The following is a 15372-nucleotide window of genomic DNA, read 5'->3' as shown; positions in this document are numbered from 1 at the left end:
GACAGCCAGGGAGATATGATGGGACAGGTGTGACAGGACAGTGTGACAGGCAGGGAGGTGTGAAGGGACAGGTGTGACAGGACAGTGGGACAGGCAGGGAGGTGTGAAGGGACAGGTGTGACAGGACAGTGTGACAGGCAGGGAACTGTGGCAGGCAGGAGGTGTGAAGGGACAGGCAAGAGGAGTGACAGGGCAGGTGTGAAGGACAGGACAGGACAGGAGGTGTGAAGGACAGGGAGGTGTGACAGGCCAGGCCAGGCAGGAGGGTGTGATGGGACAGGTGTGCCAGGCCGGGCCAGGCCAGGCCAGGCAGGAGGGTGTGATGGGACAGGTGTGCCAGGCTGGGCCAGGCGGGTGTGCCAGGCCAGGTGTGCCGGGCCAGGTGTGCCAGGCCAGGTGTGCCGGGCCAGGTGTGCCGGGACAGGTGTGCCAGGCCAGGTGTGCCAGGCCAGGTGTGCCGGGCCAGGTGTGCCAGGCCAGGCCAGGTGTCCCAGGCCAGGTGTGCCGGGCCAGGTGTGCCGGGCCAGGTGTGCCAGGCCAGGTGTGCCAGGCCGGGCGTGTGTGCCAGGCCAGGTGTCCCAGGCCAGGTGTGCCGGGCCAGGCGCGTGTGCCAGGCCAGGTGTGCCAGGCCAGGCCGGGCGTGTGTGCCAGGCCAGGTGTCCCAGGCCAGGTGTGCTGGGCCAGGTGTGCCAGGCCAGGTGTGCCGGGCCAGGCCAGGTGGGTGTGCCAGGCCGGGTGTGCCAGGCCAGGTGTGCCAGGCCAGGTGGATGTGCCAGGCCGGGCCAGGCAGGTGTGCCAGGCCAGGCAGGTGTGCCAGGCCAGGCCAGGTGTGCCAGGCCAGGTGTGCCGGGCCAGGTGTGCCAGTCCAGGTGTGCCAGGCCAGGCCAGGTGGGTGTGCCAGGCCAGGTGTGCCAGGCCAGGTGGGTGTGCCAGGCCAGGTGTGCCAGGCCGGGTGTGCCAGGCCAGGTGGATGTGCCAGGCCGGGCCAGGCAGGTGTGCCAGGCCAGGCCAGGTGGGTGTGCCAGGCCAGGTGTGCCAGGCCGGGTGTGCCAGGCAGGTGTGCCAGGCCAGGCCAGGTGGGTGTGCCAGGCCAGGTGTGCCAGGCCGGGTGTGCCAGGCCAGGTGTGCCAGGCCAGGTGGATGTGCCAGGCCGGGCCAGGCAGGTGTGCCAGGCCAGGCCAGGTGGGTGTGCCAGGCCAGGTGTGCCAGGCCGGGCCGGAGGTGGCGCCGCTGTGCCCCGCCCGGCCCCTGACCGTGCCCTGCTCTCGCCAGGCCTGTCGGCGGCGGCCGGGATCGGCGTGGACGACCTGCGGCGGCTGTGCATCCTGAGGATGAGCTTTGTCAAGGGCTGGGGCCCGGACTACCCGCGGCAGAGCATCAAGGAGACGCCGTGCTGGATCGAGATCCACCTGCACCGCGCGCTGCAGCTGCTGGACGAGGTGCTGCACACCATGCCCATCGCCGACCCGCAGCCCCTGGACTGAGCGCCTGTAAAACGCCCCGAGCTGCCGCCCCCGCCGACGCTCCACTTCCTCCTGCTTAACCTCTCAAAACAGGTTTTAAAAATGTGTTTGCCGCCTTGCTCTTAGCAGAACGCGCCTGAACGTGCGGGATTTGGATTTCAGTTATCTCCAGAAACTCAGTAGTCGTAACACAGGGCCTGACGTGGAAGGTAAATGATTTATAGAGACTTCACAGAGCTGGGTTTGTTCCCTTTGAAACTCTCCTTCCCTACGGTGGCATCTTGGTGATCAGCCTCACGGGAGCCTTTTGTATGCAGAATATATATTATATATATATTTATATCTGAAAATTCCTTCTAGTAGTTAAAAACATTTACCTTGTAGCGACTTTAAATTCCAGCTGATTTGTGATATTCTGTTTAGGGAACAGTAGTTAACAGAAGACTTCTTTATTTTGTTGATGATCACGTTACGATTTTTCCAGGTTAAAGCCTCGCAGCTGCCAAAAAGTGAGGGGATGACACATACCTTGTTGTCATTGATCAAAAAATTCTTTAGTTTTTGAAAAAAAAAACCAGAAGACATCCTAGATTTTTATTTATGTAGCCATGTGAGTTTAAAACACTAAAGGAAATGGATGCTTTGAGTGTGGGCGCTCGGTTTGAGGTGAAACACCCCAATGCCTGCAGCATTGCCACTGAAATTGGCTCGTGAGTGCCTGATGGCAGGAGCGTGTTTTCATGATTACTACTGGCCTCTGTGGATCCACTCAGCAAACCCCCCAGCATGTATCATGGGTAAATCTGCATGACTCTTTTACTTGCATATATCATGGAAGTGTGTACGGTAATCCATCCGCATTTGGACTGGGTTTTTGTCTCTGTTCACCATTTCCACTCAGGGCAAGATGGCAAACCTGTTTTTATACCTCCCGGTTATTTCAGCCCTGTGCCATCGGTGACCGCGCCAAGGGGCAATGGCTCCGTGCAGAGAGGGAGGTGCTGGGCTCCCCATGGGCTCTGGGGCACAGCTCATCCATCCTGGGCTCATCCATGCTGGGCTCTGGGGCACAGCTCAGCCCCCTGTGCTCACCCTGGGCTCTGGGGCACAGCTCAGCTCCATGGGCTCCCCCTGGGCTCTGGGGCACAGCTCAGCCCCTGTGCTCATCCATCCTGTGCTCCCCCTGGGCTCTGGGGCACAGCTCAGCCCCTGGGCTCATCCATCCTGGGCTCTGGGGCACAGCTCATCCATCCTGGGCTCTGGGGCACAGCTCAGCCCCTGTGCTCACCCTGGGCTCTGGGGCACAGCTCAGCTCCTGGGCTCATCCATCCTGGGCTCTGGGGCACAGCTCAGCTCCATGGGCTCCCCCTGGGCTCTGGGGCACAGCAGCAGCTCTGCCTTGCCCTGCCTGCAGCACCAATGAAAGGATGGACCCCCCTGTCAGCCGGTTCAATTTGGTTCTGACGTGTGGCTGCGCCCCGAGACGGCTGCTCTGAGCCCTGGGGCTCCCCCCGCCAGGGCAGCCCAGCCCTGGGGTCCCTGGGCTCCAGTCCCTGCTGGGTCCCTCTGGCTCGAGCTCACTGGGAAACACGGCCAGCTCCTGCTTTCACTGCTCCTTTACCTGGGAGGGAGAGCCTCTCCTGGGATCTGTGCTCCTGGCACAGGGAGCAGGGGCTGCCCCGAGCTCCTGGCACAGTGAGGAGGGAGCAGGGGCTGCCCTGAGCTCCTGGCACAGTGAGGAGGGAGCAGGGGCTGCCCTGAGCTCCTGGCACAGTGAGGAGGGAGCAGGGGCTGCCCTGGCTCATGCGGAGAGTGAGGAGGGAGCAGGGGCTGCCCTGGCTCAGGCAGAGAGTGAGGAGGGAGCAGGGGCTGCCCTGGCTCATGCGGAGAGTGAGGAGGGAGCAGGGGCTGCCCTGGCTCAGGCAGAGAGTGAGGAGGGAGCAGGGGCTGCCCTGGCTCATGCGGAGAGTGAGGAGGGAGCAGGGGCTGCCCTGGCTCAGGCAGAGAGTGAGGAGGGAGCAGGGGCTGCCCTGGCTCATGCGGAGAGTGAGGAGGGAGCAGGGGCTGCCCTGAGCTCCTGGCACGGTGAGGAGGGAGCAGACGCTGCCTGCCCCCAGCTCCTGGCCCCTGCGGGGTCGCGCCGCGCTGTCGGGTTTTCTGTCGGCTGCAGCAGCCCAGAAATCGTGCCGGGATCGCTCCGGGCCTTCCTGCCCAGCCCCTGGCAGAGGCTGAGGACCCGGCGGCTCTGGCCGTGCTTGGGTGTCGGTGTTCCCGCTCGCTGGAATTCCTGCGGAGGAGCCGGGAGCGCTGCTCCCTGCTGGCCGAGCAGGCACGGGAGGCTCCAGAGCCTCGGCCAGAAATGGACCCATTTCCCCCATTTTCGTTAACTTCATTATTTTCCCTGCTGCCTCCCTCGGGGTGGCTTTTAATGACATCACCGTTTGTCCCCTGTGAGGCGGCACCCCCGGTCCTGGGCAAGAGCGGAGTTTGTTTGCTCTTCCCCCGGGTTTTGGCCCCAAACCTGCTTGGCTTTGCGTGGCTGCCTGGCCAGAAACTCGCACCCCTGGCCGGCCTTGTGGTGGTGCCAAACCCGGGCAAAGCAGGGAAAGGCTGGCTCAGCCTGCTGCTCCTCCTGCTTGTGCTACAGTCTGAAAGAAGTCCCTTGTTAAGGCGAGGGTTTTTACCGATGTTTGCAAATCTCCACCTGCAAAATGCATGGATGCCCCAAAATGTTCAGAACAAAACCATATCTGATGATTTTATTGCAAGAAGTCACTGTATTTACAGCAGGAGAAGCCAGAGGCGGTGAAAGCTGAGAAGGCATTCATCTTCTCCACCACCAGCTCCCAAAAGGGTGCACTTGCAGCTGTTAAAGAAAAATGAGACAATCTTACTCATGGTTGTTCGTATGCTGTTAAATTAACTTTTGTTCTTCCATGGCAAGGCACAGCAGGCAGCGCATGATGGGCTGGATCGCGCGCAGCAGCAGCAGCAGCAGCAGCAGCCCCCGAGTTCTTGGCAGGCCTGCATTTGTGTCTGAAGCTGAGGAGGGGCTGCAGCAGCTCCCTGGAGCTGAGGTGACCCGTGCCGTGCCCGCAGGGATGCCAGGGGTGCCAGTTGTCTGCAGCGCCGCGTTCGGCCGGGATTTGTTCAGCGGGCACCTCCTGCTGCTCCCTGCGCTCTGCTCAGCCCTCCCGGCGCCATGGCCCCGTCAGAGCCCTTTGTGCTGCGGCTCTTTGTGCTTTGCCTTTGTCTGCCCAGCTGCGGCCAGCGCTGGGAGGCTCAGTGGGAGCTGGGGTCGGCGCTGGGAGGTTTGAAAGCTTTATCCCGCTGTCATTGTTAGCGGAGAGGGGAGGGCATTCACACTGAGCCCACTGCAGGTGCCGGGAGGAAACCTTCCCGCTGGAATGGCTGAACTCCAGCAGGAATCCTCTGGATGGAGACAAAGCCATTCCTTCCATCCCCTCTGAGGGTGAGGATGCTGTGCTGGGGCCCTGGGGAGCTGTGATGAGCATTCCAGGGACAGCCCTGGCCCTGCTGGCGAGTCCCGGCTGCTCTGCGGGGTCCCCGGGCTGCCCGCGGGGCAGCAGCTGAGGCAGCAGCAGCTCTGGCAGCCCCGCAGCAGCTCTGGCAGCCCTGCAGCAGCTCTGGCAGCCCCGCAGCAGCTCTGGCAGCCCCGCAGCAGCTCTGGCAGCCCCGCAGCAGCTCTGGCAGCCCCGCAGCAGCTCTGGCAGCCCCGCAGCAGCTCTGGCAGCCCCGCAGCAGCTCTGGCAGCCCCGCAGCAGCTCTGGCAGCCCTGCAGCAGCTCTGGCAGCCCCGCAGTGCCGCTCCCTCCCTCGGTGCCATCGAAGGTGTGACCCCCACCCCGCGCTGCTCGCACCCCGCGACTCCCTGGCCTCTCCCCCAGAGGAGGGCGCCTCAGGAGGGGCTGCCTCCCTCCTGTGTCCCTGCCCGGCCCTGGCCCCTCCCAGGATGGATCCTGATCCCCGGTTTTCACACTTTTACAGGTTTTGGTCCATTTCCATATTGGGGTTCATTGTCCAGCTCCAGGTGATGCAGTCCCGCCCTCCCGGCTTGCTCCCCTCCATTCCCTGTTGTTTGCACTTTCCGGGCCGAGGCTGCAGCAGTGCCCTTGGTTCTGGGGCTGGAGAGGGGTTGCCGTGCGTGCCTGAGCCGTGGGCAGAGCTGCTGGCGCTGTGTGGGGTCAGGGCCGCGCAGCACGTGGGCAGCAGGGCCCCTCGAACCGGGGCAGTCCCCGCGGCTGTGCGGCGCTGACCCCGAGCTGCTCCCGGAGCCGTGCCGGGCCAGCCCCGCTGTGTCGCACTGTGGCAGGGTCACTGTGGCAGGGTCACACTGGGACAGGGTCACTGTGGCAGGGTCACTGTGACAGGGTCGCACTGTGGCAGGGTCACTGTGACAGGGTCACTGTGGCAGGGTCACTGTGGCAGGGTCACTGTGGCAGGGTCGCACTGTGGCAGGGTCACACTGTGGCAGGGTCACACTGGGACAGGGTCACTGTGACAGGGTCACTGTGACAGGGTCACTGTGGCAGGGTCACACTGTGGCAGGGTCACACTGTGGCAGGGTCACTGTGACAGGGTCACACTGTGACAGGGTCACACTGTGGCAGGGTCACACTGTGACAGGGTCACACTGTGGCAGGGTCACTGTGGCAGGGTCACTGTGACAGGGTCACACTGTGGCAGGGTCACACTGTGGCAGTGTCACACTGTGGCAGTGTCACTGTGACAGGGTCGCACTGTGGCAGGGTCACACTGTGGCAGGGTCACTATGGCAGTGTCACACTGTGACAGGGTCACACTGTGACAGGGTCACTGTGACAGGGTCACTGTGGCAGGGTCACACTGTGGCAGGGTCACACTGTGGCAGGGTCACTATGGCAGTGTCACACTGTGGCAGGGTCACACTGTGGCAGGGTCACACTGTGGCAGGGTCACTGTGACAGGGTCACACTGTGACAGGGTCACACTGTGGCAGGGTCACACTGTGGCAGGGTCACTGTGACAGGGTCACTGTGGCAGGGTCACACTGTGGCAGGGTCACACTGTGGCAGGGTCACTGTGACAGGGTCACACTGTGGCAGGGTCACTGTGACAGGGTCACACTGTGGCAGGGTCACACTGTGGCAGGGTCACACTGTGGCAGGGTCACTGTGACAGGGTCACTGTGGCAGGGTCACACTGTGGCAGGGTCACACTGTGGCAGGGTCACTGTGACAGGGTCACTGTGGCAGGGTCACACTGTGGCAGGGTCACACTGTGGCAGGGTCACTGTGACAGGGTCACTGTGGCAGGGTCACTGGGACAGGGTCACTGTGGCAGGGTCACACTGTGGCAGGGTCACACTGTGACAGGGTCACTGTGGCAGTGTCACTGTGGCAGGGTCACACTGTGGCAGGGTCACACTGTGGCAGGGTCACACTGTGGCAGGGTCACTGCTGAGCCGAGAGAGCAGAGCCGCCGCTGAGAGCTCTCTGGGGCCGCGCTCTGGGGCTCGTGCTGTGCCTTGGGGCTGCTGCTCCCTCCAGATGTGCGGGACTCCACACCAGCCCCTGCTGGAGCTTCCTCGCTCCCGTAAATTTTTCTGTGTTCTTGGTGAGGTTTGGCGGCGCCCCAAAGTTGTGGTTCAGACGGGTTGAGAGCTGTGAAGTACCCATGACCCAAAACTCACCCCGAGAGGGTTTTTCAGGCATGGAAACGTGGTTAAGCATTTCTTTTCTTCAGCCATTGCCTTTTGATAAGCGGTCAACAGAATTCCCAGTAGTTCCTTTGTAGCTTCCTGTATGTTTTTCATTAGACCTAGTTTGTGGATAATATACTGTAGCTAACTTTCCTGAAATTCTGTAACAGAGTATGTTTTTGATTAAAAAAGGTAAAGATTCAGCTCTCGGCTTCCTTCTTTTCATTTGGCAGAGAGTTTTTACCCGGTTTCTGGAGGGCGGTCGGAGCTGCTGGCTGTGCTGGGGCCGGGAGAGCTCAAGGTCAGGGCTGCGGTTCCAGGGCTGCAGTTCCAGAGCTGCGGTTCCAGGGCTGCGGTTCCAGAGCTGCGGTTCCAGGGCTGCGGTTCCAGAGCTGCGGTTCCAGGGCTGCGGTTCCAGAGCTGCGGTTCCAGGGCTGCGGTTCCAGAGCTGCGGTTCCAGGGCTGTGGTTCCAGGGCTGCGGTTCCAGGGCTGCGGTTCCAGAGCTGCGGTTCCAGAGCTGCGGTTCCAGGGCTGCGGTTCCAGAGCTGTGGTTCCAGGGCCAGGGCTGCGGTTCCAGGGCTGCGGTTCCAGGGCTGCGGTTCCAGGGCTGCGGTTCCAGGGCTGCGGTTCCAGGGCCAGGGCTGCAGTTCCAGGGCCAGACTCGGAGCAGCACCAGCCCAAAGCCCAGCCCAGGGTCCAGAGTGGGATCTGGGTCGCTGTGAGTGCCCCTGCTCCGTGCGGGCTGTGACAGGATGGGGGCACTGCGGGGACATGGCCACGGGCCGGGGGTGCCAGAGAGAGCTGTGACCTCCCCACCTGCGGTGCCGTTCCCGGAACGCCCTCCTGGGGCTGCAGGAACGCCAAATGCTCGAGTTCTCCCCACAGGTTCTGTGTGGCTGCCGGGGTCTCTGCCTGCTCCTGAACCCCACCCCAGCCCTTCAGCTCCAGCCTCCCCCGAGCTGGGCCCTCTGTGCCCCCCGGCCGCCCCCGCAGCTGCCGTGGCCACCTCAGGCCCGCCCGTCCCCGAGCGGCTGCAGATGGGGAGTGACCCACGGAGTGACCCAGAGGGTGACCCACGGAGTGACCCCCAGAGTGACCCACGGAGTGACCCAGGGAGTGACCCAGGGAGTGACCCACGGAGTGACCCAGGGAGTGACCCATGGAGTGACCCACATAGTGACCCCCACAACGACCCACGGAGTGACCCATGGAGTGACCCATGGAGTGACCCATGGAGTGACCCACGGAGTGACCCAGGGAGTGACCCATGGAGTGACCCAGGGAGTGACCCATGGAGTGACCCACATAGTGACCCACATAGTGACCCCCACAACGACCCACGGAGTGACCCAGGGAGTGACCCACGGAGTGACCCAGGGAGTGACCCAGGGAGTGACCCATGGAGTGACCCATGGAGTGACCCACATAGTGACCCCCACAATGACCCACGGAGTGACCCAGGGAGTGACCCATGGAGTGACCCCCACAGTGACCCACATAGTGACCCCCACAGTGACCCACGGAGTGACTCAGGGAGTGACCCACGGAGTGACCCATGGAGTGACCCACGGAGTGACCCATGGAGTGACTCACGGAGTGACCCAGGGAATGACCCACAGAGTGACCCACAGAGGGACACAGGGAATGACCCCCAGAGCCAAATCAGGACCAGTGGCTCCGGCCCAAGCCCAGCTCCTGCCGCCCATCATCCTGTGGGTGGAGTGTGGGACTCCCATTTTTTGGTTGTTTTTCTGTCTTTTTTCTCTCCTTGGCCTGCACACACACTTCAGAGACCAGTGGCGTCTGGCCCTGCTGGCGGCGGCACCGGGCGGGGAGAGGCTGCTTGGGGTTGGGGTGAGCACGGGGCTGAGTCAGCACAGAGCTGGGGAATGAGTGTGGAGCTGGGGAATGAGTGTGGAGCTGGGGAATGAGTGTGGAGCTGGGGAATGAGTGTGGAGCTGGGTGAGCACAGGGCTGGGAAATGGGGATGGAGCTGGGGTGAGCACGGAGCTGGGGATGAGGATAGAGCTGGGTGAGCATAGGGCTCGGTGAGCACGGAGCTGAGGTGAGCACAGGGCTGGGAAATGGAGATGGAGCTGGGCTCACCATGGAGCTGGCTGAGCACGGAGCTTGGCTGAGCACGGAGCTGGGCAGAGCACGGAGCTGGGGATGAGGACAGAGCTGGGCTGAGCACGGAGCTGGCTGAGCACGGAGCTGCCCGGCGCTCGGGACGGGCCCTGCCCGGGTAAATTCGCTGTCCCAGCGCGGCCCGGCCCGGCTGCGGGGCTGCAGTGCCTCAGGTCACCGCCGCGGAGCCGCGCCCGGGGGAGCGGGGGGAGCGGATGGCCGGGCCCGGGGGCTGCGGGGCCGGGGCTGGGGGGCGCGCCCGAGGGGCAGCTCAGCCACGGACACCCCTGGGGCCGGGGGAACCAGCTGGAGCCAAACTCGGGCAACGAGCTGCGGGCGTTGGAAATCCTGCCAGAATGAAAGCGCTGCCGCGTGGTTTTGGGCGGTTTGGGGTTTTTCAAATGTCTTTTCTTTGTTTGCTTTTATTGACCCGCGGCTGCACTGCGGCAGAGCCGGGCGGGGTCCGTGTCACACGCCAGCCCTCGGAGCCGCGCGGGGCAGGGGCCGGTGGCTGCCGGGCCTGGCGGGGCTGGGGACAGGGGACACCGGAGCCAGCCCGCGCTGGCGGCAGCTGCAGCTGCACAGCGGCGTCCCGGTGGTGCCACGGCACCGTCCAGGCTTGTGTGCGTGCCTCGTGCCAGGCTCAAGGGGTCCCTGCCCTGCCTGAGGGGCTGGGGACACCCCTGCCACCCGCCGAGGGGCTGGGGACAGTCCTGTCCCTCTGCCAGCCCCCTGCCTGCCCATCGTTCTCGTTCCCACGGGGTGGCCCGAGGGGCAGTCAGTCACTGTCCTGGGCAGGGGTCACTGTCCCGGGCAGTCTGTCCTGGGCACTCTGTCCTGTCCCGGGCAGTCTGTCCTGTCCTGTCCCGGGCAGTCTGTCCTGTCCCGGGCAGTCTGTCCTGTCCTGTCCTGGGCAGTCTGTCCTGTCCTGTCCTGGGCAGGGGTCACTGTCCCGGGCAGTCTGTCCTGGGCACTCTGTCCTGGGCAGTCTGTCCTGTCCTGTCCTGTCCTGGGCACTCTGTCCTGTCCCGGGCAGTCTGTCCTGTCCCAGGCACTCTGTCCTGTCCTGGGCAGTCTGTCCTGTCCCAGGCACTCTGTCCTGTCCTGGGCAGTCTGTCCTGTCCCGGGCACTCTGTCCTGTCCCGTCCCGGGCAGTCTGTCCTGTCCTGTCCCGGGCAGTCTGTCCTGTCCCGGGCACTCTGTCCTGTCCTGTCCCGGGCAGTCTGTCCTGTCCCGGGCACTCTGTCCTGTCCCGGACACTCTGTCCTGTCCTGTCCCGGACACTCTGTCCTGTCCTGTCCTGGGCAGTCTGTCCTGTCCCGGACACTCTGTCCTGTCCTGTCCCGGGCACTCTGTCCTGTCCCGGGCACTCTGTCCTGTCCCGGACACTCTGTCCTGTCCTGTCCCGGACACTCTGTCCTGTCCTGTCCTGGGCAGTCTGTCCTGTCCCGGACACTCTGTCCTGTCCTGTCCCGGGCACTCTGTCCTGTCCTGTCCCGGGCAGTCTGTCCTGTCCCGGGCACTCTGTCCTGTCCCGGGCACTCTGTCCTGTCCTGTCCCGGACACTCTGTCCTGTCCTGTCCCGGGCAGTCTGTGCTGTCCTGCAGCCCCGGTGCTGTCGCAGAGCAGTGGCCGTGTCCCGGGGCTCTGTGTCCCTGGGCCGTGGGGCGGGTGCCACTCACTGTCCTTGTGCCCCATCTGCCACCCCGGCCGCGGCGGCTCTGTGGGGGGACCAGAGGGGCCAAGGTGCCCCAGGGCCACCGCGGTGTCACCCAGGGGCCCACGGGAGGTGAGGGCGTGGGGACCTGGGGGCTTCGGGAGCAGGAGCATCCTGCAGTGGCCAGGGCCAGGTCCTGTTCCAGCCCCGTTGTCCAAGGACGGCAGCCGGCCGTGGGGACACCCCGGGGCACTGCCTGGCACGTGGGGGCCATTCTGCCCGTTTGGGGAGTGCCTGCAGCGCTTTGTGACGGGCAGTGCAGGGACACTCGCAGGGACACTCACAGGGACACAGGGACACTCACAGGGACACTCACAGGGACACTCACAGGGACACAGTGACACAGGGACACAGGGATATTCACAGGGACACTCACAGTAACACAGTGACACAGTGACACAGGGACACAGTGACACTCACAGGGACATTCACAGTGACACTCACAGGGACACTCACAGGGATATTCACAGTGACACAGTGACACAGGGACACTCACAGGGACACTCACAGGGACACTCACAGGGACACAGGGACATTCACAGGGATATTCACAGTGACATTCACAGGGACATTCACATGGATATTCACAGGGACACTCACAGTAACACAGGGACACAGTGACACTCACAGTGACATTCACAGGGACACTCACAGTGACACTCACATGGATATTCACAGGGACACTCACAGTAACACAGTGACATTCACAGTGACACTCACAGTGACACAGGGACACTCACAGGGACACTCACAGTGACACTCACAGGGACATTCACAGCGATGTTTACTGGGGCCGGCACGGCTCGGGGCAGGGTGGGCACGCCGAGGGTGGCAGGGCTGGGCGCTGGGGCTGCCCTGGGAGCTGAGGCACCGCAGGGACACCAGCACAGAGCGGCTGCTGCGGCCTGGGGACAGCTGGCAGGTGGTGGCAGCGTCAGGGGAGGGGACGGGCACCAGGGCGTCCCCAGGTCAGTGTGGGTGCGGGGACAGAGGTGTGGAGCACCCCCGGAACAGGGGCAGGAGCAGAGGGAGCTGGGCAGGGGCTGGAGCCCCAGGAGGGGCTGAGGGAGCTGGGAAGGGGCTGAGCCTGGAGCAAAGGAGGCTCAGGGGGGCCCTCGTGGCTCTGCACAGCTCCTGACAGGAGGGGACAGCCGGGGGGGTCGGGCTGTGCTCCAGGGAACAGGGACAGGAGCAGAGGGAACGGCCTCAGGCTGGGCCAGGGCAGGGGCAGGGTGGACACCAGCAGGAATTTCCCAGTGGAAAGGGCTGTCCAGCCCTGGCACAGCTGGTGAGACCCCATCCCTTGGGCCGTGTGGATGTGGCACTTGGGGACAGCTGGTGGCCCTGGCAGTGCTGGTGGCAGGGTGGGACTCGGTGGCCTTGGTGAGCTTTTCCAGGTTAAAAGCTGCTGCGGTTCCGTGGTTCTCCTGGGGCTTCCGGGCCCTGCCACGATCACCTTGATCCACGCCGTTTTCTGGAGTTCTGGACCCGTTTTCTCCCCTCCCTCGCCTGGGGCAGCCTGACCCGAGCGAGAGCGAGAGCGAGAGCGGTGCCTCATCCTCAGCCTCATCCTCATCCTCAGCCTCATCCTCATCCTCATCCTCATCCTCATCCTCCTCATCCTCAGCCTCATCCTCATCCTCAGCCTCATCCTCATCCTCATCCTCATCCTCATCCTCCTCATCCTCAGCCTCATCCTCATCCTCATTCTCATCCTCATCCTCATCCTCATCCTCATCCTCATCCTCATCCTCGGCCTCGGCCGCCCCCGCCCTGCCCGGGCTCAGGGAGCCAAGTGCAGCCGGTGCAGCCTCCTTGGCGGCTTTGTCCTGCTCCAGCCCGTGCGGAGCCGGCTGGGGCCCCCCTGAGCCCGGCCCAGCCTTCCCCCAGCCCTGCCCAGCCTGCGCAGACCCATCGCGGTGTGGGATCTCCCACAGCCCCCGGGGCAGCTTCTCTGCCCAAAATCCAGTTTTCCCGTCACAGCCTGCACCCCCCGCTGTTTTTGATGCGTTTACCTCAAACTTTGCCCGAGCAGGTTTTGGAAATGCGCTGCAATTTCATAAAAAATCGGGCCAGATCTATTCTGGGGGTAGAAAGTAAGAAGGCAACAGAAGCTGCTCATTTTTTGTTCGTGCCCGTTCTGCTCCTTCCAGGAGCCGTGGCACGGAAAGGGCCCCCGAGCCCGGCTCTCTGCACAGCCCCGCCGCAGTCCCGCCGGCACCGCCAGCCCCGCTCCCGGCTCCGGCCCCGGTTCCCGCAGCCCCGGAGGGCAGAAATGCTGCAGGAAGGGGATCGGGAGCTGCCGCGGGCTGGGAGCTCCCCCCGGACGTCAGCCCGAGGCTCTCCCCGAGCGGGGCGCTCCCCAAACTCCCCCATTCCAGCCCCGGTGCCCGCTCGGTCCCGGCTCGGGGCTGGGCTCGCTCTCACGCCCCGGGGCAGCACCGCCCCCGCCTCGGCGCCGTGAGGCGGAAACCCCGCGGGGCCGTGAGGCGGAAACCCCGCGGGGCCGGGCAGTGGAAACCCTGCGGGGCCGAGCAGCGGAAACCCCGCGGGGCCGAGCAGCGGAAACCCCGCGGGGCCGTGAGGCGGAAACCCCGCGGGGCCGGGCAGCGGAAACCCTGCGGGGCCGAGCAGCGGAAACCCCACAGGGCCGGGCAGTGGAAACCCCGCGGGGCCGAGCGCCGCGCCCCGGAGCGCGCTGCGGGCAGTGCCGGCCGCCGCCTGCGGCCCCGCAGGACCGGGGAGCGCGGCGGGAGCCCCGGCCCTGGAGCACGCACGGTCAGCGGTCCCTGCCCGGCCCGGCGCCGAGCCCCGGGCAGCAGCGGCTGCAGCGCGGCCAGAGCGGCCCCGGGACGGGACTGCCGGCCCTGCTCCCCGATCCCAGCCAGGCGCCGGGCAGGGAGGGCTCGGAGCGGCCTCGGCAGAGCCGGGGACAGCCCGGGCTCAGCGGCAGCGCCGCGTTCCAGCAGCTGAGGAAACGTCTGCGTTTATTAATGCTTCCTTAACAAAAACCAGCATTAATGTTGCTGTCCAGCAGAGCGGCGAGTGCCGCTGCCAGGGGCTCAGAGCCGCTGCCCAGAGCCGCTGCCCGGAGCCGCTGCCCAGAGCTCAGAGCCGCTGCCCGGAGCCGCTGCCCGGAGCCGCTGCCCGGAGCTCAGAGCCGCTGCCCGGAGCCGCTGCCCAGAGCTCAGAGCCGCTGCCCGGAGCCGCTGCCCGGAGCCGCTGCCCGGAGCTCAGAGCCGCTGCCCGAAGCCGCTGCCCGGAGCTCGGAGCCGCTGCCCGGGGCAGGCGCTGCCCTCGCCTGGCCTGGCCCGGGCGGGCACCGGCGCCGCTGAGCATGGAACAGCCGGGACAGCGACCCGAGCGTGCGGGAAAGGAGCGCCCGTCACCGAGACCCCAGACCCAAATCCCTGACACGGAGCCCCCGGACCCAAACCCCTCACACACACACACAGACACACACGGAGCCCCCAGACCCAAATCCCGATACTGACCCAGAGCCCCCAGACCCAAACCCCTGACACACACACACACACACACACACACACAGAGACACACACGGAGCCCCCAGACCCAAATCCCTGACACACACACACACACACAGACACACATGGAGCCCCCGGACCCAAACCCCTGACACACACACACACAGACACACACGGAGCCCCCAGACCCAAACCCCTGACACACACACAGAGACACACACGGAGCCCCCAGACCCAAATCCCGATACTGACCCAGAGCCCCCAGACCCAAACCCCTCACAGAGGGAACCCCCCGGGCATTTCGGGGTTTCTCGGGCCCCACCTCCCGCACTCCCCCGGTGACAGCCGGGCAGGCGAACATGCAAGTCAAAAATCTTCATTATGCAACTTTTAATATCAGAAAAATAAAACTCTTGTAATTCTCTTTACAGCAAATATATAATATCAGTGCTTCGGCCGTCATCAGTGAAAGGCCCTTTATCATAAAATATACGGATTCTTAAATTTACTGAAATCGGGTCTGTAATCCCTACATATACATAACAAAAAGTGTAGCAAAATTAGCAAATAGGAAACCGGCCCCGGACACTGCCTGTGCTGGGACACTGCCCTGTGCTGGGACACTGCCTGTGCTGGGACACTGCCTGTGCTCGGACACTGCCCCGCTCGGACACTGCCTGTGCTGGGACACTGCCTGTGCTCGGACACTGCCTGTGCTCGGACACTGCCCTGTGCTCGGACACTGCCTGTGCTGGGACACTGCCTGTGCTGGGACACTGCCTGTGCTCGGACACTGCCCCGTGCTCGGACACTGCCCCGCTCGGACACTGCCTGTGCTGGGACACTGCCTGTGCTGGGACACTGCCTGTGCTGGGACAC

The 15372-nt window shown here is 64.2% G+C and overlaps 1 protein-coding gene across 2 annotated transcripts in view; it reads left to right on the top strand.

Moving 5' to 3' along the window:
* The window catches only part of SMAD4 (SMAD family member 4), a 46501-nt gene extending 39135 nt beyond the window's left edge, over positions 1 to 7366 (top strand). For both annotated transcript variants that reach the window (XM_066569828.1, XM_066569829.1), the window contains one exon: positions 1273 to 7366. In XM_066569828.1, coding sequence (XP_066425925.1) covers positions 1273 to 1484 — 212 coding nt within the window. In that variant the 3' untranslated portion in view covers positions 1485 to 7366. The remainder of the gene's footprint in view (positions 1 to 1272) is intronic.
* Positions 7367 to 15372: the final 8006 nt, after the last annotated feature.

Source organism: Molothrus aeneus, chromosome Z, assembly GCF_037042795.1.
Source record: "Molothrus aeneus isolate 106 chromosome Z, BPBGC_Maene_1.0, whole genome shotgun sequence".
In the NCBI taxonomy this organism is placed as follows: Eukaryota; Metazoa; Chordata; class Aves; order Passeriformes; family Icteridae; genus Molothrus; species Molothrus aeneus.
The sequence above is the reverse complement of the archived record's forward strand: the minus strand, read 5'-3'. Positions and strand labels throughout refer to the sequence as shown.